The 23479-nt window shown below is 33.5% G+C and overlaps 1 protein-coding gene across 1 annotated transcript in view; it reads left to right on the forward strand.

Annotated features, from left to right (window-relative positions):
* Positions 1-23479, forward strand: part of LOC129220162 (integral membrane protein GPR155-like) — a 134772-nt gene that overhangs the window by 44622 nt on the left and 66671 nt on the right. The window contains exons 2-5 of the mRNA XM_054854516.1: positions 12563-12650; positions 16876-16985; positions 20052-20341; positions 21600-21892. Coding sequence (XP_054710491.1) covers positions 12576-12650; positions 16876-16985; positions 20052-20341; positions 21600-21892 — 768 coding nt within the window. The 5' untranslated portion in view covers positions 12563-12575. The remainder of the gene's footprint in view (positions 1-12562; positions 12651-16875; positions 16986-20051; positions 20342-21599; positions 21893-23479) is intronic.

Raw genomic sequence — 23479 nt, forward strand, 5'->3', positions numbered from 1 at the left:
ATTGTCATTATGTTGGAATAATGCATTACATCTCCTTCTAAGGCACCGACTAGTTCACACAAAGCTGTCATGTCTGGTACGAAAAGTTCACTTTAGAGGCATTAACCGACTCTTTCCAAAAGGATCAACTTAATAGGAGCAAGGTAAGGAGGTCTAGAGAATGAACGATGTGCGATTAATTATTGCGTCACCGAGACAATTCACCTTCAATAGAAATCGGAGAAGGTGTTCTTGCTACCAGACTGCTTGTCTCCGTTTTGGATTTCGTTTCTTTTTTTTTTTTTTTTTTTTCTTCCATTCGAAGAGAATTTTTTTAGTTACTTTTTATGTTTTTTAAAGTAAAACTGAAGGATTTTTACTTGAAAATCGGGAACAGTACTTATTTTAGCTCACGAAATGCTACATGCATTGCATATTTTAGCTACATGGCATTGCATAGTGTAACTCGTTCCGTGCAGTTATATGAATCAAGTCATTGAAAATTGTCTGCAATCAACTAAAATCAGAAGTTCAAGATTAGGAAATCGTTGAAATGCCTTTAGATAATTCATTTTCAATATAGGGATCTCGAACCAAGTGTGGATCGAAGAATGACTAAGTTCTTCACAAAATGACGTGGTTCATTGGAAATAAAAATGATTTTTTTTTGTTGGGGGGTTGTTGTCTTGTACCAGATAGGTCGGCAATTTGGGGTGCCCTGCTTTACTTTTTTAACTGTACCGTAATTTGGTGTACTTCTACAGCACACCTATACCATAAGGACCTGTTTATAAGGGTAGGCAACCATTCACAGCATAACAACACATTCACACAAATAAAGGACACAAGAAAGGAAGTCCATCCATACCCGAGCCGGGATTCGAATCCAGGACCCTCCCATCTGCAGTCAAACTTGTATGACCACTGTACAAGGCGATCGGCAAATGTATCTTTTGAATTTTTTAAATATGCTTTTAATACGTAAGGAATGCATAAATATGAGGGTCGTTTCACACCCAAATACTGTGGAATGTCCCATATGTAACGCTAAATCTGGAAATATTTTGGTTTTTTCAATGCAAAAATACAGATACCGAAATGTTCTACTGTTTTTATCACTTATTTGTAGTTTTACAATAAAAAAATAAATTAATATTTCAAGACCTAGCGTTATGTACTAGTCATTTTGCAACCAAATACTGTGGAATGCTCATGAACACTATTATGGAAGAATATAGGAATCAAGAATATAGTTGTTATCAAAATAAGAGATAAATGAAAAATATATGCATAAAGCATTATTGATAAAAGGTTGACCAAATTTGGTATGAAAAGAATTTGACAAACCTTTTTGCTCTTTGGAATACTATTAATTTTCTTACAGGGAAATAGATAAAAGTCCCTTAGCAAACGACGACTGTGTATTATAAGCAGGGTAATGTGCTTTTCAAAAGAGATAATTGTGACTTAATAAAATTGTGACTCGAGTACTTGCAAAGCCTAAGAAAATTAAGTTATATCGTCTCTGTTGTTCAAATGATGTTGGCTCGTGGTTAAAGGTGTCAACTGCACGCTTCCAGTAAAAATCTAAGTAACAGGTTTGAAATCATGCCAGAACATGTATAATGCGCTTATCTGTATTATAATGTATATAATTAATACATTATATATGTATTAATTATATACTTATATGTTATAATATACTTATAACATATAAGTATATAATGCACTAGCTGCGTTGCCCGGCTTTGCCCGGTCTACCTTGAAAAAAACCATTGCATCAAGTGAAGTATCTTCAATAACCAGGATTAAATGAAAGAAAAAAAAAACATCATGCAAAATTTTCTCGCCAAACAATGAGGACAGATACTAAAATACTTTTAAGGAATTAAGGAGTTACAGTACCTCAAAAATGATGAAACGATCAAAAAACATTTTATTGCTTATTTCAAAACTAAAAACTATTCTGAACACAAGGGAAAAGTTTCATTGCTTTAGTGCATATATTTAAAAAGTTATGAGTGGTTTTAGGCCATGCTCGCTATGTGTTCTTATGCAAAAGAAAAACTTTAAATTGCTTTTTCTCGATGATGGTTTTTTTGTGTTTTCATGTCCTTAGAATCCCTAACTATTTTTTTCTATTAAAGATAGAGCTTTAAAGTAATACTTTTTGCAATTGGGATAACATATTTGACAAAACTGTGCATTGGATAAGCATTTTATAAATTACTCAAATGTTTAGAGATTGTTAAATCTTTAAAAACCAAATTAAAAAAAGAAACTTTGATTTTTTACGTAATTAATCACAGAAACTTTTCTAATAAACTCATAAGCAAATGAATGCACATATTTTTAGAGATGATTATAGTGATCGTTTAGGAAAAAACTTTTTTTAAATTAGTGCAAAAATAAAAAAGCCTTAAGAATCTTAAAAAAATTAAAATTTTTCTCAATTTTTTGAATTTTCAAAAAATTTATGCAATATTTTTTAATTTTGAAAATAAATTATCGATTACAAAATAAGTATGCTTGTTATGGTTTCAAAGAAATATAAAATTAATTTAATTTAAAAAAAAAATTTTTGAAAGGTACTGTGACCTTTTAAAATAAAATGAGAAAGATGGAGTTAAAAGGCGTAACCATGGGAACACAAAAGGAAATAAGTTTAAGAATTGAAAATGAGAAAGATGGAAATAAACAATGGATTCAAAAAGTGTTACAGTGGAAACGCAAAATAAAATGGTGAAAAACTTGAATAGAGAACAGATTTTTGAACTTCATTTAATTCGCTAGTAACTTTTTTCTAATGGAGATTAGGGTTAAACTTTCGACCTTAGGTCGAGTTAGATCTGGTGTAAAAAAAGCAGCTCTTTCCAATGATGTCAAAAAGAAAACTGTTGGACAATTCCTTCACTTTTTATCGATGGATTTAATGAAGAAAGTAGTGCCTAAATTTCAGCTAAGCCTAAAAAAATTCGAGCTAAAAACACAAAATATACCCGCCGCAATTAAGTTAGAGTATTGGAACAAATTGCGTAGAACGCAGAAAATTCTTCCCTTTCCCAACGATATATAATATTACTATTTGCGAGTAATTTTTCACCCCCATATTCGGGAATTTATGTAAAAATTGGGTCTAAATTGGAATTAAAAAAAAGAATTATTCACCGAATTGTTTTCGAACTGGTCTGCAAACTTTCTCAGGACTTAAAGGAACAAATTGTGAAAATTTTAGCAAAATCGGCCGGGTAGTTTTAGAGTTTTGCGAGTTCAAACACACAGACGCTTTTTATACATTGTTTAATTGTTTCATGCTAGGCATGAAGCTTTAATAGCTTTTCAACTCCATAAAATGGAGAACTGGGTGCTCCTGACCCTCCTTTGAAGAATGTTCTTCAAACGAAGAAAATTCTCAGTTTGCTGAATGAAATTCTAATTTTACTGAGTAGTAAAATACGGCATCAATAAAGGCAATTCAGAAATAAAAAAAAAAGTTGCATTTTATGTCTCCAAATGTTTTGAATCGTCAACAAGATTAGCCGAATAAGGAAGTTTTTGGAGGGTTACAGTGACTTTCCGTGACCTCCCATTGGGTTTTCCCTGCAGAGCTACCGGTCATCGTTCGTTGCTTCCGTCGAAATAGTGTTGTTATGGCGAAGAATTTTATCTGAACACTATATTTTTTTACGTCGTAGATATATACGAGTGTTCTTCAATTATAGATGGTGTAAAAAACAAGGTTTGCCTTTTTTATTTTTAAAAAGACGTGTCCGTGACCTGCCATTACATGAAGCGTGGGAAGGCATTTTTAAAAATTTTATGGCCTCTTATGATATTGACTGATTTAAGGATAAGAATCCTATATCGATATGGATAACATAAGCCAAGACTTTTACGGCTCTTTAGTGCTCATCGGTGATTTCGAATGACTTTAAACAAGAAGCGTTCTTTTCCGAAAATATCACATGTGCTAGCCTAAGAAATCATTGGGCAAGGTAATTACTTGACGTGTACCTTGCAAACAATGACACCCACTATGAAATACCTTTTTCTGTTGCTTATTTTCCTCGAAATACGTGGCTTAAAATAAATCTTCAATAATTATTACAAAGGGACGATCTATAAATCATGTCACACTTTTTTTCAAAAAATTTGAACCCCTTGTGTCCCACTTCTTGCCTTACTGTCTTTTCTTTTTGTCACATGTCACGTTGTTTTCATGAGCATATTGTTATTTCAAAATGCTTCATGTCACACTTCTTGACACACCCTCCCTTGTCACAAAGTTTCGCAATTTTACGAACCCCCACCTATCAAAGCGTGATATCATTAGTGGATGTATAAAACCTACTTGTTACCTCCTCCCTTGTAACAAAGTTTCGCAATTTTACAAACTTCCTCCACTTCTGTCAAAGCTTGATATCATTTGTGGATGGCCCCTAAACTGTTATTTAAAAATTGCATGATGTCACACTTCTTTTTACCCCCTCCCTTGTAACGATGTTTCACAATTTTACGAACCCCCTCCCATCGAAGCATGATATCAGTAGTGGATGGCCCTTAAACTGCCTTAGTTCGATTTTCTTGAGTCTCAATTATGGCGTCTCGAATCAAAGTTTGAAAGTTTTACTAATTGCCCCATGTGGTTTTTTGGAATGAAGTTTTTTCATTTATTGGTATCCCGTTATCACCAAATTGATTCATTTTACTACTTTATTTGTTCTTTATCATCTTCTGAATTTTTCTGATTAAATTCATATCAAAGTATAAAAGGGCAAAAGAAAAATAACTTTACTGTCAGGATCTTCATCTATTGATCGGACAAGACATCACTTAAATAAAATGAATCAAAATTTGTTTTCAAAGCTCTAAGTAAAGAAAAAATGTTTTTGATATGGAGTAACCCTGAAAGAATATTTTCTAAAAATTGAAACTATGCTGTTTATAACAGTTTTCCCTACTTTTGCTCTTGTAGAACTCTTTTGAGAAAGAAAAAGTTTTAGGGAGTCTTAATGTTAGTGTACTAATATTTTTTCATAGGGTATTAACAACAAAACTAATACTTGAATGACAGTAAAAGAGAAAAAATTCTCATTTTAAGTTTCTTTTTTTTCGAAAAAAAAAAGTATTCCCTGACCAATGCTTAAAATTTTAACCTTTAGCGTCTAGCAAAATTTCCTAAAATTTTCTTGATTGTTAATAAGAATTATCTCACGTTAACTGTTATTTCAATTATAGTACTGTAACTGCAGTAACTGTATATTCAATATAGGCCAGGTAGAATTGGATTCTACAAATGGACTCGATTTCTTTTAAAAGAAATTTCTTACGTTTATATGCAGAGTGTCAATTGTTTAAAGGATTTAACTCGATAATTTTAATTATGATTTAAATCAAATGACTTTACTAAAAAAATCATGGGTTTAAATCCTTTTTTTGTAATAAAAAAATTTAATCTTATTTTTTTACTGTAACTATACAGATAAATTGTAAATGCGTACTTTTTTAGAAATTTTTACGAAACAGTAAGCAAAAAAAAAAAGAGTATCCATCCAATTTTAAGATATTATATCTATACGTAAAGAGTAGTAAAACTTATTTTTTAAGAAATCTGATATTATGTATCCTTTTAAAAGTAAATCTTGTTTCTCCTTTTTTGAACTTTAATTTGATTTTTATCTCATATAAAGCTACTCAATTTAATTATTTACGCCTATTTTTTCTGTGCTAGCGCAGCCATCTGTAATTATTTTAGTTGAATCATATTTTTGTGTGTTAAATTGATTTTTTTTTTCATTTTTTGAAAGATTTTTGATGCAGTAATACTTAATATGCAATAGTTTTGTAGTTTTTTAAAATACCAATTTCTAGTTTCCTTTGTGTTTTTAATTAGTCAATAATGGAAGTTTTAAAAATATTTTTAAAAAAAATCAGATTTTAAACTTTAAAAAAACTTTTTTTTTTCAAAAAAAATAAAGGATTTTACTACATCTTTATGTGTTTCTATTTCTTGTGTGACTTTCAGCACTGCTTCGTAAAACCTTAGTTTCAGGGAAACTTGGTTCGGAAACGCTATTTTCTAAATTGTAGCCGATTACTATTTTTAATAACCTGAGAACCCTGTTCAATAACGTTCTACTATGGGGCTAGTTTCGTTTTTAACTCCCGTTTTGTCTATCAAAATATAAAATTACATCGGACTCCCAATTTCTTTTCATGCCGAAATTCATTTTTTCTTGATAAAAATGTTCTGGTACTGAACATTTAGCTATTCTACTATTCAACATCTGCAGCAGTTGTTTTTAAACTTATTATCATTAAGTATGTTTTGTACACTGAGGAGTTACTCATCCGCATGACGTAATAACAGAAAAGTATAATATCAGAAAAACGTAGTAGTAGAGATGGAATGAAGGAACGAAGGTTATGTAGCAAAAAAATAAATAAATGAATAAATAAATAAAAATATTTTAAAAATTTCCAATGAAATGCTAACACGCAGGAAAAACAGAGCGAGGAATTGGGGATTCATTTTTCGGTAATTATGAAAAAAAAAGGAAAGCGTTATGCCTATGAATTCCATGTTCAATTCATTTCACAAAGATAAAAGCCTATTAAAATATTATGAACGCATTTTTTTCCTGGAGGCATTGCATGTATAACGGAGTGATTTTTGGACAAGCATTAATAACACGTATCTCTGTACTAACTTAACAGTAAACTGGGCAAATTAAATATGTCACTTTAAGATCTCCTTAATATACGCATAATGAAATATGCAGATAATAAATGAACCATCAATATGCTACAATGAAAATTACATTTTTTTTAGCAACCAATGTTGTTTATTGATTTAACTTACCCGTGGCTTGAGTTTTCTCCTATTTTCATTGTGATTGGTTAGGTAATGCGTAACGTGAGTCATTGCTTCATATGGCAATTGGGCTTTAGGTCCGGCAGTGTTGTGTTGTATTCGTAATTAGTGAGTCGCGTGATTCATTGTTTTATATATTTTAAATACTATTTTTCTGTAGTAGAGGATAAACCTTTTTGTTTATATTTTTTCATGAATTTGTTTTGTAGATTGGTAATATTTTCAAATCTTATCGAACCCCTTTTTTTTTAAATTGAAATCGTTTGTACGCATTTCAAGTAAACAAAAGCTGTGATTCTTTTGTCTTTATCAAACACTCTTTTCTAAGAGTGGTTCTGAATATCCTTTTTGGAAGCATTGTTATGCCCTTTTGCCTAATTTATTCACTGCTAAATAATTACAGTTGGGGCAAACCCCATTAGCGAAAGGTTCTTCCTACATTCTTTCTTGAAAAAAAAAATGTGATTTGAATTTGTCAGCAAAATAATTCAAGGTAATTTGTTATTTTTATTATATTATTATATTTATTATAAATATGATAATATTATTACTATTATTATATTATCATCATCATTATATTTATTATTGTTGCTATTATTATTATTAATTTGTGGCAACGGAGCAATATTGCTTTCGGCTTGCATAACCACCATGTTTAATGCCAAACTCAATAAATCTACTTACAGGACAGGCATAATGGTGCAAAAAGATGGAATAAAAGGAAATGTAAAAAAGAAAAAGAGACATTAAGTGCTTGGCACAGAATAACGCAGTATTTCCTATATGGATTTTATGCATATCTTCTAAACACAGCATTAAATAAGAACTCCAAAAAGTGTCGCTAGATATATGAACATGCAAAACTTGAGGACCTCCCGGCAGATTTCTCTGAAAACATCACAATTCGTTTGTTTTCTACTTTTTTTATTTTATTAGTATCATGAAGGTTAAGAGAAGTGGGAAAAAAACACACACACACACACACACATAGTTTCATTATATATCAGTCGAGAATATGTATGTGTCTGCTTGAGATGCAATTTGTTTTAATCTAGTTCTTAAGTCACAAGTGCTTTTAGCTCATTTTTCATTTTCGCTTGCACGAAGTTTTTGCGCACTGATTAATGACTGGAATGGACTGGATTACTCTGTTCCAACCCTTAATCGGTGCTTTCCTTAAAAAAAAACATCAATAAAAGTTTCTCCAAAGTCTTCGTTTTTATATCATCATATCAGCTAATTTTATTTTCTGTTCCCGTGAATGTGCTCGACAGTTCGATATATTATACCTAATATTTCCCACAAGTACTTTAAGCTGCTAAAATCAATTTTATGGAAAATCAATAACAAATGATGCATCTTTGGGAATACGATTACGTTTCATAAAATTTTAGGTACATCAACATGAAATTGAGAAACTGACTTAACATTTATTGATGAAACTCAAAAAGTTGATTTATTATGGCAGAACACAAAACGGATTGGTCATCACAATTGAAATGGCAGGGAGGAGCCATTCGAGTATTGCTCATTAATTTGCTTCTGCTATCTAGTGTCATAATATAAAAGTGTATTACAAATATAAATACTCAATTTCAGCTCTACTGTTGCTATTTATTCCAAAGGTTATTTTCCACGAAATAAAAAGATCCCATGTTTTTCTTCTTTCATGCATTTTTTCTCATTTAAATTAAGGGATGACATTATTTTATTACCGTCATATTTAGTCAATGCTGCAAAAATTATGTAAAAATTAAAACGTTGCTCAAAAAAGCAAGTCCACAGAGCATAGCAAATCATGTCTGTGGTCCGTCTCACGTTTCTCCATCCGTGACTTTTTTTATTAGCTTTTGCCTTGGGTGGGTTAATAGAACAAGCTTTTTAATAGTTGCCACGACCAAAAATGAATAATAGTAATTATAGCGTTAATTATTAATAAAGTTAAAAAATTAATGTCAAGGCTGAACTTAAGCACGCATGGAATTGTGGATGTTCGAAACTTTTCAAATAATACAAGTTTTCGAAGCTTTCCTTCGTTCAAAACATCAATTTCGTTTTAAAACCTTTTTTTCCCCTCCTGACCATATACTTGCTTCGCTATCTTTTTCAATGTTTTGAAATCTTTTACAATCCACACTTCTGCAATGCAAAGGGTTTTTTTTTTAAAATTAAATTGCTATTAATGCAAGTTTTAAAAAACATAATAATTTTATGATTCTCACTCAATTTAATCATTAAAATACGGTTTTCCAACACTCACCATCATGTCCTTGGGCGAAATTGGAAGGATATTTTCGAAAATCAGCAAATCACAGAATCAAGTTTTGGCTCTGACAACATTTTGTCAGATATCTTATAAGCCAGATATTCAAATTGAGTACTGCGCCAGCCTGGGGTGCCGCAGAGGGAGACGATGGGTGCCGTAAAGTGGTCATAGTATCACTACTAGAACGCCGAGAGAAAATTCTAATTTTTCAAGGGGTACCGTGGCTCGGAAAAGTTTGGGAACCCCTGTTTTAAGTCATTAGTTTGTATAGAAGTTACTAATTATTTTCAAATAAATAGGGAAAGACTTGAACAGATCAGACCATCTATATGAAGTCAAAAAAGTAATTAGATGTGTTAATCTCTTTTTGAGTCTTAAAGAAAGTAACAAACAACTTGAGCTAAGTCTAACTGCTTAGGAGAGTTGTCATAACTGGCGAGTTTTCGAAATTATTCACTAAACTAATCAAGACAATGTGCTCATCCGCTCATCAAACGTTGCCAAAATTAATGTTGTTGAAATTTGAAATTTATTGGCTGATTATGAAACAAAACCATTAAAAAACACTAAAAGTTCAAAAAAAAAAAAAAAAAAAAATCCGCCATATAACTGAGTTAACCATTGCTGTTGCTAAATTAAATCAATTTGGTGAAGTGTTCCTGTAGTATTTGAGATAAATGACTCCCTCTCTTCGTATTTAAGTTAGCCATGTGCAATGGAAAAAATTTTGAACAACAAAATTTTTTAAGCACTCCTTAGTTTTCTTCTTTTTAAAAAACTATATCTTTGTGTACCAAGTCAGACAATTTTGTAGTTTAAACTTAGTTGAATTGAAGCAAAGTAAAACTCCAAATTAGGAATTCTGAATAGTAGCCACTGGCTACTAAAGCCACTAAAAATGGTAGCCACTTTTGCGCTTTTAGTATCTTTTTTTTTTTTTTTTGAAAAATGTATGCATGCAGCGCAAAAAGTAAATAACCTTCTTGCTGTTAGTAATATTAACCACAAATTAAAATTTTATAAACGCAACAAAAATTATCCTACACAATTTCACTGGATATATTTTTCAACATAAAGATATAAGCATACAACAAAGCGAAGCATTTTAGAAATTTTCAACGAAGCAAATGTGAGAATTCATATACAGGCTTTGGTTTATTGTTCAGAAAATTTTTCACTTGACAAGATTATTTTCCAGAGAATTTGGAATTGTTGAAGGTCGTAAACACACAAAAGAAATAGAGAAAAAACAGTTTTCACAAAAACAAAAACAAATCGCGATGGATAAAGCGGACCGTTTTTAAATACGAGGTAATGTAAAACCGTCAGGAGTCAATGATTTTTGTTACTTAAGTTGAAAATATTTGTTCTGAAATGAACGGCGAAAAAAGTAGGTTTATCATTTGTTCACAATTAAGAGAAGGAATCAAATAGAATTGGAGGCATGTTGTCAAAACGCGATATTATTTTAAATAAATTAAAAAAAAAAACATATGATCGCCCCTTTTTGGCGACAGAGACTTATTTGGTAGCCATTTTCAATAAAATTGCGACTGCCGACCGCTAATCTAGAGCTATAACAAAATGCCATTAGTTACGTAAGGTTGAATATTTCGCTTCAAAAATGTCCTAAAAGGCAATTACTTTAGGTGTTAAACAATTTTTACCTGTCGGAAGTGATTGAAATACGTTTAAAAGAAAATGTTTCCATTCTAGATTAGTATTACAGCAAACAAACGTCACCACAAAAAGTTCCTTTGACGGAAGTTTGGTTCAAGCTGTCCAAGTTTTTAAAAAATACTGAACCAATCTATCGTGAATTGCTCCATCGTTATTTCGTAAAACTGAGAATTATTTCACTCATGTAGAGCATTGAGTTTCCTTGAGTATGGTTCATTTTTTTCTCCAATTTTCGGGGGGAAGAAAGGAACACTGTAACATAGAGGTGTTGTTTGTTTGCGTCTTTTTTTTTCCCCGAGTCTTTATCTTCAAACGGGATCTCAAAAGGGAATGGTTGACCGATTCACTGTGTGATGACAATACAAAGTAAAATATTCAGTTCGAATTTTTTTTTTTGGATACATCAAACTGAAAATAAACAAATGAACTGTGTGTAAAAATGCATTAGAAACTTGTGCGTTTTCTTTTAAAAATAGGTGTTCTATCATCGGAATCTCAGATCTGATGCTCTTAAACAAAGGCTTTTCCATTAGCTCTCTTCCGTCACAATATAAACTAACTGAATATATATATTTTTTCATTGGGGGGGGGGGGGGCTTGAATTTGAATGTTTGGGAGAGTAGAAATTCTCAGTTTTCCGAACGTAACTCGAAGTTTTCCAGATGATAAAATACAGTTATACACCATAGAGCAGAATGAAGTAAATGGAGGGAGCTATTCCAATCATTAGCTTAGGAAAAGCTTAGGCAAAGTCACGTGACTTATTTCTTCTAATACTTCGCTTTAATATCTATCACGTGACTTCGTGGCTTCGGTTTACGATTTTTGTGACGTCGTAGTCACATCCCGTGACCTCTCATTGTAGCGCCCCTGAAGTGCACCATCGTAAAATTTAAAATAAACATAATGGTGAACTCTTTGAGATGGATACAGCAAACTTCAATAGTCCAAGAATCGTTAACCTTGTGGCAAGTTCAATTACTTTTGATTGGTTAGTCTTCAAAAGAGACTTTGTTGCGAAATTGAATCTTAATAGTATACTATACTATACAGAGAAATTCCGTTGCAACGAATACCAATACAACAAAGTACATTTTCAGTTCCAATTCAATTTAAACTACATTTCTTGAGTTCCATTAGAACGAATTTCCCGCTACAACGAACGAAATTTGCGGTCTCTTGAAGTTCTATATAACGGGATTTCACTGCGCGAGGGGATTGACTGTTTTATTTTTCGCTGTATTAAAACCAATATCTTGGTGATGCTTACCGTTGTTAGTTTTCGTAATGTGTAAGCATTTTGTAATTAACATTTTGTGCGGCATTCATGGTGACGCGCCATTTTCTAAGCAAAAGACTTGTTCTATTTGAAAATGGCTAATACAAAGAGTTCCATAAACACAGCTAAAAATTAACACCGAATTGAGTCATTTTAAGATTATTCACTTTATTCGGAAGTCGAACGCACTTAAATCATTTTCACACAACCTCGATCATAAAATTACTGTATTTTGAACGTTTCCCGAGAGGTTGTCGAAGGTTAGCCCGAAACGAACTGCCTCGAAAAACAACAGACATGCATCGCGTAATAAAGTGCTTTAGTTAAACCACCGGTTGATTCACCCGACTGATCTCAACGGCCCGCTGACCACAACGCAAATCGGGAAGTGTTTCTTGGGAGTAGGTTTTTATTGTTTTCTTTTGTGTTTATACACGTGTCTGTTTACCGTCGGCTGTCAATATGGATTCATTTTGTTTTACAGTTTCTCCCGTCTAATGTTTCCTCAAGTCAGGCAGATTGGAGCGATCTATCAAATTCCTCCGGCTATAGATTCTTTGCAGTGGTGTAAAGTAAGTGATTTCTTGTTTTCACTTTCTGAAAAATGTTATCCATCGAATTATTTCAAACTTCGTTAAAAACGTGATTTTTGAACACAAATGTTAAAAAGTAATTTAATGTACGAAATTCATTGTCGACCTTTGTTTGCCATATCAACTTGTAAAATGTGTTACACCTAGAGAAATAGCTGGATATTTTTTCAAAACGTGAAAATACTCCTTGACTTCTTTTAGAGAATTGAAATTTATTTTGGTGGAGCGAAATATACGAAAACAGTCAAGACCATAATATTGACCAATTCCATAAAAAAAAAAAAAAAAAAACTGATTTTCTAAGGATGGAAAACCGCAGGCAGGGAAAGAAAAGATGAAAACTAATTTTGATGTTTTCATCTTTAGAATGTTAAACTTTGAATGTAAAAACCTTAAAAAAAACATTCAAATCTATTTTAAACATTCGAATTGATTTTCTTATTTTTTTCGATGCTAAATTTTTATTTGGAGCACAAAGTGTGAAAATACGTTTGGCCAAATTTTTCAGACATCTCCTCGACTTTTGATGCATGAAATGTGCTTGTAGAGAAGTTAGAAACATCTCTACTACTTACATTCTTAAAATAATAGAAATAGGCAAGCACTATTTGAATTCTTTTATAGGAGGAAGCATTACGTGAATACCTGTATGCCAGACAGCCCGGTTCTCACATCCTGGATGTGATAACCGGGCTGTCTGGTAAATTGCATATAGCCTATCTTAGCCCTGGCTTAGAGGCGGTAACTTACTGCTAAACAGGAAGTATTATTTTGAAAAACAGCAAAAACGAGACCTATTAGTTTATTTTTTGCTGATAGTGGCGAAATTTTTTTTTAATGATTTGTTTTTGAAGCATTAAAATAAATTTGAATCAATGACTCTCTTTTTAAGATAGCTTTAAAGTCTTTTCTGATAGCCGCAGTGCTATGCAACATCTTCGCAACTAGGACAAATGTTGGAGACAAACATCTGTCTCAATCCTTAAAAATCTTGAACTTTCCCAGCAGCATGAGATATTCTTCCAATGGATTCCATCCCACATTGGTCTCTTTGGCAATGACACAGCGGGCCTCTTAGCCAAGGAAGGTGTCTCTGAAGATTTGGTGTCGAGAAGAACTTTGACCTTCTCAGATATTTGTTCTAACACGAACACTTTGAGCCAAGAGCCATGGAAGACTCCTTTGACTAACCCCTGGTATAATAGACAGGCTCGGGTGGTGCCCTTTCCATCAAGGTGGATAGAATTGTCCAAACAACAATTAGTAGGCTTGCAAGTGGGCACATCAAGTCACTTCCCTTTCACTTAGGTCAAAAAATGTATGAGACTTGTAAGAAATGCAAATTTGGGCGGGCATCTCCGGATCATCCTTTATATTGTGTAGGACTTGATAGCAAAGACACCTATTTTAGTTCTCTCCTGGTGAACGATTTCTTGAAGACTCTTGGGCTCATGGACCTGGACTAGTCTGCGATTAGGATATATGCAGAATATAGTTTTCTTATTATGACAACAATAGAACTAATACTCAGAATCTTGGAATGAGTTATGTATTCAGGGAAATTTGGATCAGAATTCTGTTGAAGACTTCATCAAAATAATATTTTTTATCCCGTGGGGATTCGAACTCACGATCTGCTCATTTTAGCACGAAGATCTAACCAATTGAGCCAACGGGTCTTCATATTGGGAAGATATGAATTGAAGCAATGCGTAATAAAAAGCAAGATAAATCGGTTTTTTCCGGCTCCGCAACTCAAAAGTTCTAGTGAATAATTCGGAAAAAAGGCGAGACAGTTCTTCACGCTAATTGACTAGCATTTATTGCCTAAAATATCAGATGAGGAATGAGTATGAAATGCGGCTGTAGGGCAGTGCTGAGAAGTTAGTAAAAATATTTGGAGAAACTCACCTTGAGGTTTGGGGGGGGGGGGCGACTCGCCAAAAGAAAAGGTGATTTGAAACCAAATTACAGTATATTTGCATTCCTGAATATTTTGGGGGGCGGCGTACAACCGCGCTTCCCACTTCCAGCTACAACATCGACTGTCAGTAAGAAATAAAAGGACTTCAAACTTTTTGCCGAAAGTGCAACACGCTCTGGTCACACAATATAATGGAAAGCTGGGTCAACTTTGGAATACGAGATAATGCCATTATACATTTATACCACCTTTTTAATAAAAAGTACAATATTTTTCGTTAATTGTCTTTACATTACGTTACTATAGCATTCTGATTAACTTTGAATATGCTTATAAGATATCTTTTTCTTAGAGTGAAGGGAAAATTCCCTAAAGAAACATCGTAGTTTACAGGATTCTGTGAACCAGAAAAGTTTGAAAATCATGACTAGCAGTATATTAGTCAGAGTTTAATTTTCACGGAAGCTCACACGAACTTGGTTCCTGAAGGGTGAACTAGGGAGAGTTCCTGCATCCGGGATAGGTGCTGCACCCCTTGCATGTCTTGGAATTGCAGGTTGATTGCAGTCAAACGCTCAATATAGTTGTAAAATGAGATTACTTTTACCCTTATATAACTTGAATTATAATTCAATCACCACTTCAAGCACACAATTTTAAAAAGACAATCCTACTCTTAGACGCTATTGATAATAGGAATGCCTTAAATCAAATTTAGAGCAAAGATTCCAAATACGGTGAAAAATAAATAAATAACAAAGAGGTGACGAAACTATTAAGAGAAAATTTAATTTTCAATTAGGTGAGGATTCCCCGATGGATCATCAGACAGTAATGAATTTCCAAACAGTATATCGTTTGTATCAAAATCTAGTTACACTAAAATCATTTAGTTTCTTTTTTTTTTTTTTGTACTTAATTTATTTTTTGGATACACAGTTACTCGTCAGCTGTGGCTTAACTACCGCACACATGTGCAGCTTTTTATCCTAAAATATACAGGTGAAGGGCCATAGTGTAATGTTTTATTTTTATGAAAATGTGACAAGATACTAGTTTTTATTTTATGCACTAGAAAGTTGCCCGTCAAGGTATGACATTTGAAAATTGCTTCTACTCTTCTGCATTTTAACGAAGCAATTGCCAGTTTGATGATACTTTAATAGTTGAAATTTTAACCCTAAGTTCGGTGGATTAACCCTAAACTCCAGTGGATTGCGTTAATAACCACTTTTTCGTTTCTTCACTCTCTTAAAATAAGTCTTACCAGTAATACAGTTAAGTGACAGTATCCAGTTCAGCCTTGTCAAAACAAAGCATTTCCCTGCATGTCAAACATTACCAAAACATATTATCAAATTATTTATGCTGTGGAGCGAGCTTCATTGTTGATGACGTCAGCGTTACTCGATCATTCGCTATTATGTATATATGAGGATTTGTCGTATTATACTCGTTATATATTTATTATCAAATAGTCCAGCATGATTGTTTTATTTTTTATTTTATGTGCACCATGGGCATTTTTACACAGCTTCAAGAAAAAAATGTGGCTTTAAACCCGGTTTTTTTCCTACTTCTAAAGTATGTGAATTTGCACATATTAGACAAATTCAGTCTAAGTATGCATGAAAATAGTTTCCAATAAATCCTTTCAGAACTTAAGTCCTGATACACTGGCCGCTTATATGAATAACATTATTTATTTGTACTAAACAGTTTTGATTCCATAATGTGGCTGATTCAATAAAGTGGGTAATTCAATAAAGCTGGATTTTATTCCGTTTTTGACAATTTGATTCATTAAAGTGGCTGATTCAATTAACCGGCGTCCACTGTAATAGTCCTCTGGACAATTTTAAATAAAGATATTGCCTTATATAAAGAGCTTTTCATGTAAAACGGATTGCTTTGATATTTACTTCGATATTCAACTTCATATTCAGCTAATCGCCGTTCGATATTTAAAATTTGCAAACGAAAGTAAGGGATTGGTTGAATCAAAGTTCGGAGAAAACTGCTAATGATTTTATTTTTGATATGAGTGGAATCTAGTGCAAAAAATCTTCATTAACAAGTTAGTTTCACAATTACTATTATTCATTTGGTATTTTGCTACGATAAAAAAGCTTGCCCCACCCAAACTAACACCAGGACGTTGCAAGTATAACAAAACCTTTCAAAAGTATTACTTAAAACCGCAGAAACCCCCATTTCGTTGAAAATGTGGAAAATCATTGCAAATCCGACATTGATGATGATCTCTGTATCTCTTTCTAGGTATTACCCGATGGAGAAAACGCGACGTTCTCTGCGACCTCCCCCGATGACGTCGATTTCGACCGTCTCGTTCCCACTCTGTTCGAATGCTTCGCGGTCGTGTTCTGCGGGTAAGTCATCTCACCCACTTCCTCATCAACTTCACTCTCTCTCGTTAATGAACGGGGTCACCGTGCCACCCGGATTCAGGGTCGTCCAAGGGCGCCTGCTCTCAGCATCTCGTCTTGTAGCCAGAGATTGATGGATTTGCCTGATCCAGTTACCTTGCTTACCTGGTTGTCTACTTTTGATTCGATTATGTCGAAGATACCAGAAAGCAATTGACACATTTTTTTTTTTTTTTGTCTTGCATGACGTGAGTTATTAGTTGCAAATGCCAGTTCCGTTATTTTTAACTTGAGGAGCATCGTCGATGGCTCAAATCTGTTTTTCATAGAAATGATGCTGGTTGAGCCCCTATCAGATGAAAAACAAGCACTCTAATTTGCTTTATACCATTGCTTATTTTTAACCTGTCATCAAGCTTTGAGATAATGAATGACATTTTCGCCCATAATTAGATGTAATCGTTCTCTCTGCTGCAATGCGGTAGATACTTAGCAAAATGCTTTAAGTAGTGGTCTCTTAAACATTTTTGCCGAATTCTTCTTTTTTTTTTTTTTTTGTAAGAGATATTTTTCTTTTTGGGTAAAAATTCAGTTGGCGAAGTTGACATTTTTGCATGAAAACTAATAGATAAGTTGGCAGAAAGTGCAAAATATACATAAGAAGTCATTATTAAAGAGGCGAGTGAAAGAAAACAAATTTAAGCACGAAGCAATATTTTGTAAAGGAAATATGTTCAAAAATTATTGTGAAGAATTCGTTTTTACTGATTGTGAGTCCATTTCATCGCTCAAGAAAATTTTAAAATCCGTACCTCGAATCAAATACATAGTGTGGTCTGTTGATTTGAGCAGTTACGCATTTTTCATGGTTTACATGGAGGGAAGTTAAAGACATTGACAAACTTTTCAACCATCTCTGACACATATTTAATGCACATTTATTTTACATTTATTAATAATCATCTGCCATTCTTTCCATATTTTAAACATACGTTTCGTTTTCAGCTTTCACTACTTAATTATTTTTTGAGCAATCACGATTGCTTATTATTCTCATTTGACTGTTTTTGATGTTACGCTGATTTTATTTTCCCGCCAGCACCCTCTGTAGCATCACCGTCGACCGACTCCTCACGATGCTGCACCTCTTGCGAAAACTGTCTCCAGGTTGCATCCATATCCTACACACACACGCATACATACACACACCTACAAACTCACACACCTACACATACACACACTCCTACACACACACACACTCATGCCTGCACACAGAACAAACATACATGCCTACATGCACACACACGAATGCCTACATGCACACACACGAATGCCTAAACACACACACACGAATGCCTAAACACACACACACGAATGCCTAAACACACACACACGAATGTCTAAGCACACACACACGAATGCCTAAACACACACACACGAATGCCTAAACACACACACACGAATGTCTAAACACACACACACGAATGTCTAAACACACACACACGAATGCCTAAACACACACACACGAATGCCTAAACACACACACACGAATGCCTAAACACACACACACGAATGCCTAAACACACACACACGAATGCCTAAACACACACACACACGAATGCCTAAACACACACACACACGAATGCCTAAACACACACACACGAATGCCTAAACACACACACACGAATGCCTAAACACACACACACGAATGCCTAAACACACACACGAACTCCTACACGTACAGCACCGCATACACAACATGCACGCACACACATACATACACTCCACGCACACACATGCATACATATACACTCACACACACGGACCCACACACATGAGCCTACACAAACACACACTCGCATACATACACACACACGCTCGTGATTGCGAAAAGAAAAATTTGAATTCAAGACGCCAAAAATTCAAATTAATATACAGTAAAACCTGTAAAGTTGACCACCTTTGTAAGTTGACCACCTGTATAAGTTGACCGCTTTTGTCAGGAACGGAATTAGTCCTATCTTATATAATGAAGGATAACCTCTCTAACTTGACCACCTGTCTATCTTGACCACTAATATACACCAGTTTTGGTTTGGAGTACTGTAAAAAACCCTCTGTAAGTTGACCACTAGGCAAAAGCAAAAGCTTTATAAGTTATGCCTCAAATAAGAAACCAGACATTTTAGAAAAACCTATGAATATTTATGTTTCCATCGAAAAACATTGGGCTAATGTTAAGTCCCAGAAAATGAGCCTAACTTCAATAAGGAGTTATTTTGTTGAAAAGTAGATTACCATGGTTACAAATGTACAAGAAAAAATCAAATGAAGAATTTGAGTCATTTATCACTTGTCATGAATTTTTAGGGATTGTTAATATCAAGTAGTTTTTATAAGCAATAAAAACTACTTGATATTAACAATAAGCAACGAGGCATTTTTTTTTTTTTTTTTATCGATTCACAGAAATTTAAAACTTGTATATTACTTTACTCGTCATTCTGGTAAATAATCTCTAAAAATATTTTAAAAACATTTTTCTTATTGTTTTAAAGCAATGTTAAACAATGAAAGTGAGTTTAAAGTATTCCAATCAGTTAAAAAATAAATAATGGGACAAGAAATGACAAAAAAAAAAAGTTTTTATTACTACCCTCTATAAGTTGACCACCTGTCTAAGTTGACCACCATAGTACTGCACCGCAAGTGGTCAACTTACCACAGGTTTCACTGTATATATATTTTTTTAATTTTTTTTTTTTTTTTTGCCACATTGCACTCCTTCGAAATGCGACGCAAGGGTTACTCAGCATTTATGTTGTGTTTATATCTTTTGTATTGGCAAATAAATATGTGTTGGTCAGGATTGCTTACTTGTTATCCAAAGGACTTCAACCATTATATGCAGATACAAAATTCTTTGTTCAGAATTAATCGTATAAGTAGTGACTGATTTTGTTAATGTTTACAGCAGTGAATTTTGAAACGCATTACATCATACGGCCAGTATTGTGGTTCGACTGGAAAATAATTCGTCTCGCCTTATACCTCTCTCTTTCGTCCCAGGTTTCTGGCCGGCCGATGTAACCTGATCTCCCGCAACGACATCAAAGGACTGAACGACTTCACGACATACTTCACTCTACCTCCCCTTATATTCCTCAACTTGGTGACCATCAACTTCCAGGATGTCAACTGGCTCTTCGTGCTGGGCATCCTGCTTGGGAAGTTGGTCATCTTCCTCCTGGTAGCCCTTACCACTGCCTCTGTGCACAGGCCCACCAACCTCTCGTACGCTGGACTGTACGGCATCTTTTGCACGCAAGGGAACGACTTCGGACTTGCGTATCCAATCAGTAAGTAGGTCTTGTTTGTTTTTTGTGTTGAATGCCTAAGAGCTCTAAAGGGACACGCTACGTCTGAGGTTGTTAATTTCATAAGGTAGAGCATCCTTTAACAAAGCATCCTTCCTTGGACTTTTAAGAGTTTAATCCGGTTTTACGTATTCAGCTGGAGAAATCCAGGAAAACTCCCGTCAGGAAGCACGATGAGAATTAGACAACGTGTTACAACAATCTTCTCATTCAATACTTTCTAAAAGAAACTACTGCAATTCCAAGGTTAGGAATAGCATTAACTTCTCCTCTCTTCCCCTTTAGTGAATATGTCTGCTAACATTCCTTCGGATTTTTTAATAAGCTATCTTAATTTCATTTTTTGTCAACAATTTCTCGGATGAAATGTTCTTTGACAGCAATGTCTTTTGATCTTGATCCTATAATTGGATTCGATGCAAGCCTCTGAGTTGCTTGATCTTCATTGAATATTTGAATGCTTCGACGAGGAATACCCGTGTCATTTACAATATGCTTTAAATGTAAGGCTTCTTTTGCAGTTTCGGTCAATGACATGTATTCAGCTTTTAATGTTGACAAATCAACTGTTTTTTGCTTTCTTGAATCCCAAATAACTGCAGCTCCTACGTTCTTAGAACAATGTCCCGTATAGGAATGCTGATGCAAACACGAAGCATCACGTTTGCATCATTAAATCCAGTAGAATCTTTTTAGTTTTCTCAAATATTTGACCAAAATTTCTAGTGCCTCGGGGATACCTTAAAATTCTTTTAGCAGCATACCAATGTTGCATCCCATAATAGGTGTTGAACTGACTTAGATAATTTATGGCATAAAAAATATCTGGCCTTGTGGCAATGTACAGTAGTGAATCTATCAATATTTGGTATGGAACGTTATTTTTTTATTCAGAGTGTTATTTTTCTAATTAAAAACCAGGATCAATTGGATTTATAACAGATTTACAGTCACTTCTATGGATTTTTTCTAGAATTTTTTTTTTATGGGTGATTCTCTCTAACTGGACCAAAATAAAAGTTGAGAGAATGTTTTCTATCAACTTTGTTGAAAACACACGATTTATTTTTTATGAGTTAATCTGACTCATTTATATAAAGAAAATTATTGATCATGATCAATCATATTTATTTTGTACACATTTTGTTTTCTTTTTTTTTTAAATATAAATGAGGGAGTGATGCCTGGCATAACATAACCCTAACCCTTCTTTAAAAAAAAAACTTTTTTTGTCTTTCAGTTGCATCTCTGTATGGCAGCAAACGGCCACTGTATCCAGGATACATGTACCTCATTGCACCGACATCTCTACTGTTCCTCAATCCACTGGGATTCATTCTGATGGAAGCCCAGAAAAACAGAGATGCCGATTTCGATCCCAAGGACCGAGTGTTCAGTTCCTGCTTTAAAACCGTCGGCAGTGTGAGCTGGAATATTATCAGAAATCCGATCGTCTTTGTTACACTTCTGGGGGTGTTCGGGAATTTCATCTTCAGCTCTGGATTGCCAAACATTATGTTTGGAATACTACAGGTGAGTTATCGTTCTTTTGATTAATTTCGTCTCTAGTTAGGGCGAACCTAACCTGACAGCGTCCTAATGCCGTGATTAAGATCTGCTTAGCTTTCAGAATACTGCCAGGTTAGGTTTGCCTCAACTATAGTTAAAGGAAAAAATATAGTATGGTAAACACGATAAATTTTCATTCTTTTCATTCATTGTCTTGGACGGATTTTAGGTTAAGATTAGTTAACTAAAATAACATGAATTGCCTCAACAACATACAAATGCATCGGCAGAATGAAAAAATGGAAGGCATTGTATGAGGATTCCATATTTTTAAGCGACAGTCCTTCAGTGCATCATTTGCTGTTCTGGTGAAAAAGTTAGAAAGATGTGAAGACATAAATTAAACTTAAAATCGCAAATTGGTAATTTGTGACGCACAAATTTTCAAAAAGAGATACCGGAACACCGTACCGAAGATTCTCCATCCCACTACACCCTATTCCTGATATTATTCAAAAAGAAACTTTATCTCCCCCCCCCCCTCCAAGTGGAAGAAATTTGACAATTATGTGAAATTTTGGCAATATTTTTCGCAATTGTTAATGCATGGTGTTTCTTTTCAAAACAATTTGGTTGGGTTCTAAATTTTTTTTTGACTTCTAACAATTTCTTGACAAAAACAATGAATATGAAAACTTTGAAACGAATTTCTTAGTTTAAAATCTGCGAGGGAAAATATTACTGCATAAATAGTTACGAAAATAAGCAAATGAACCAAAACGAAGCTTAAAACTAATAGCATAAAATATGCAAAGAAACATATTAAACCAAACATGTGATAAGCAAAAGCATCTGAGCGGAAAGTAGATAGCTGAAATAATCTACACTTCAATCACAGAAATTATTCATATTTAGAGAAAGGAATATCGGAGGAGTAAATTAAGATAGCATGTAAATTATTAAATATCAATCATGTAAAAACCAATTGCAAAAAATACATAAATAAATAAGACTTCGTAATGATTCTTATCAGGATATAAAACAATTTTATACCGATTTTCACAATCGTATATTTCGTAGATTTTGCTGTAAATAATTTGACCGGAGGGATATTGCGAAGTATGAAATTCATTTTAGTATCAATGTAGATTCTATATTGATACTAAAATGAATTTGATATTGCAGGAAAACGAAGTTTTCCTTACCCAGCCTAAAGTTACCTTTCATCAATATTTTCAAATCATGTTAGACAATTTGAAAATATTGATAGAACACAAAAGAGATGGATAATTAGTGAGCAGCAACTGGGTGTGTAGTACGGGAAAATGAAAAATCAACTTCATTTTAATTTGCACAGGTCAAGTAGTTAAGTAGAGAAATTCAATGTTGAAATAAAAATGATTAAAGATTAACAAATAACAGATTAGTTTTCTTTTACTCGAAACTTTTCTGCATATTTCAGCAAGGATTTACTGTAGTATTTGAATTGAAAGCACTTTAAATTATTAGAGCAATATTGATTCAAAAGATAATAAATCAATAAAAGTTTTCTGTAACTATCTAAATTCAAATTGTAAAAATTTTAACCGCGAATTATTTTATATTATTTAC

The sequence above is a fragment of the Uloborus diversus genome, chromosome 4, assembly GCF_026930045.1.
Source record: "Uloborus diversus isolate 005 chromosome 4, Udiv.v.3.1, whole genome shotgun sequence".
Taxonomy (NCBI): Eukaryota; Metazoa; Arthropoda; class Arachnida; order Araneae; family Uloboridae; genus Uloborus; species Uloborus diversus.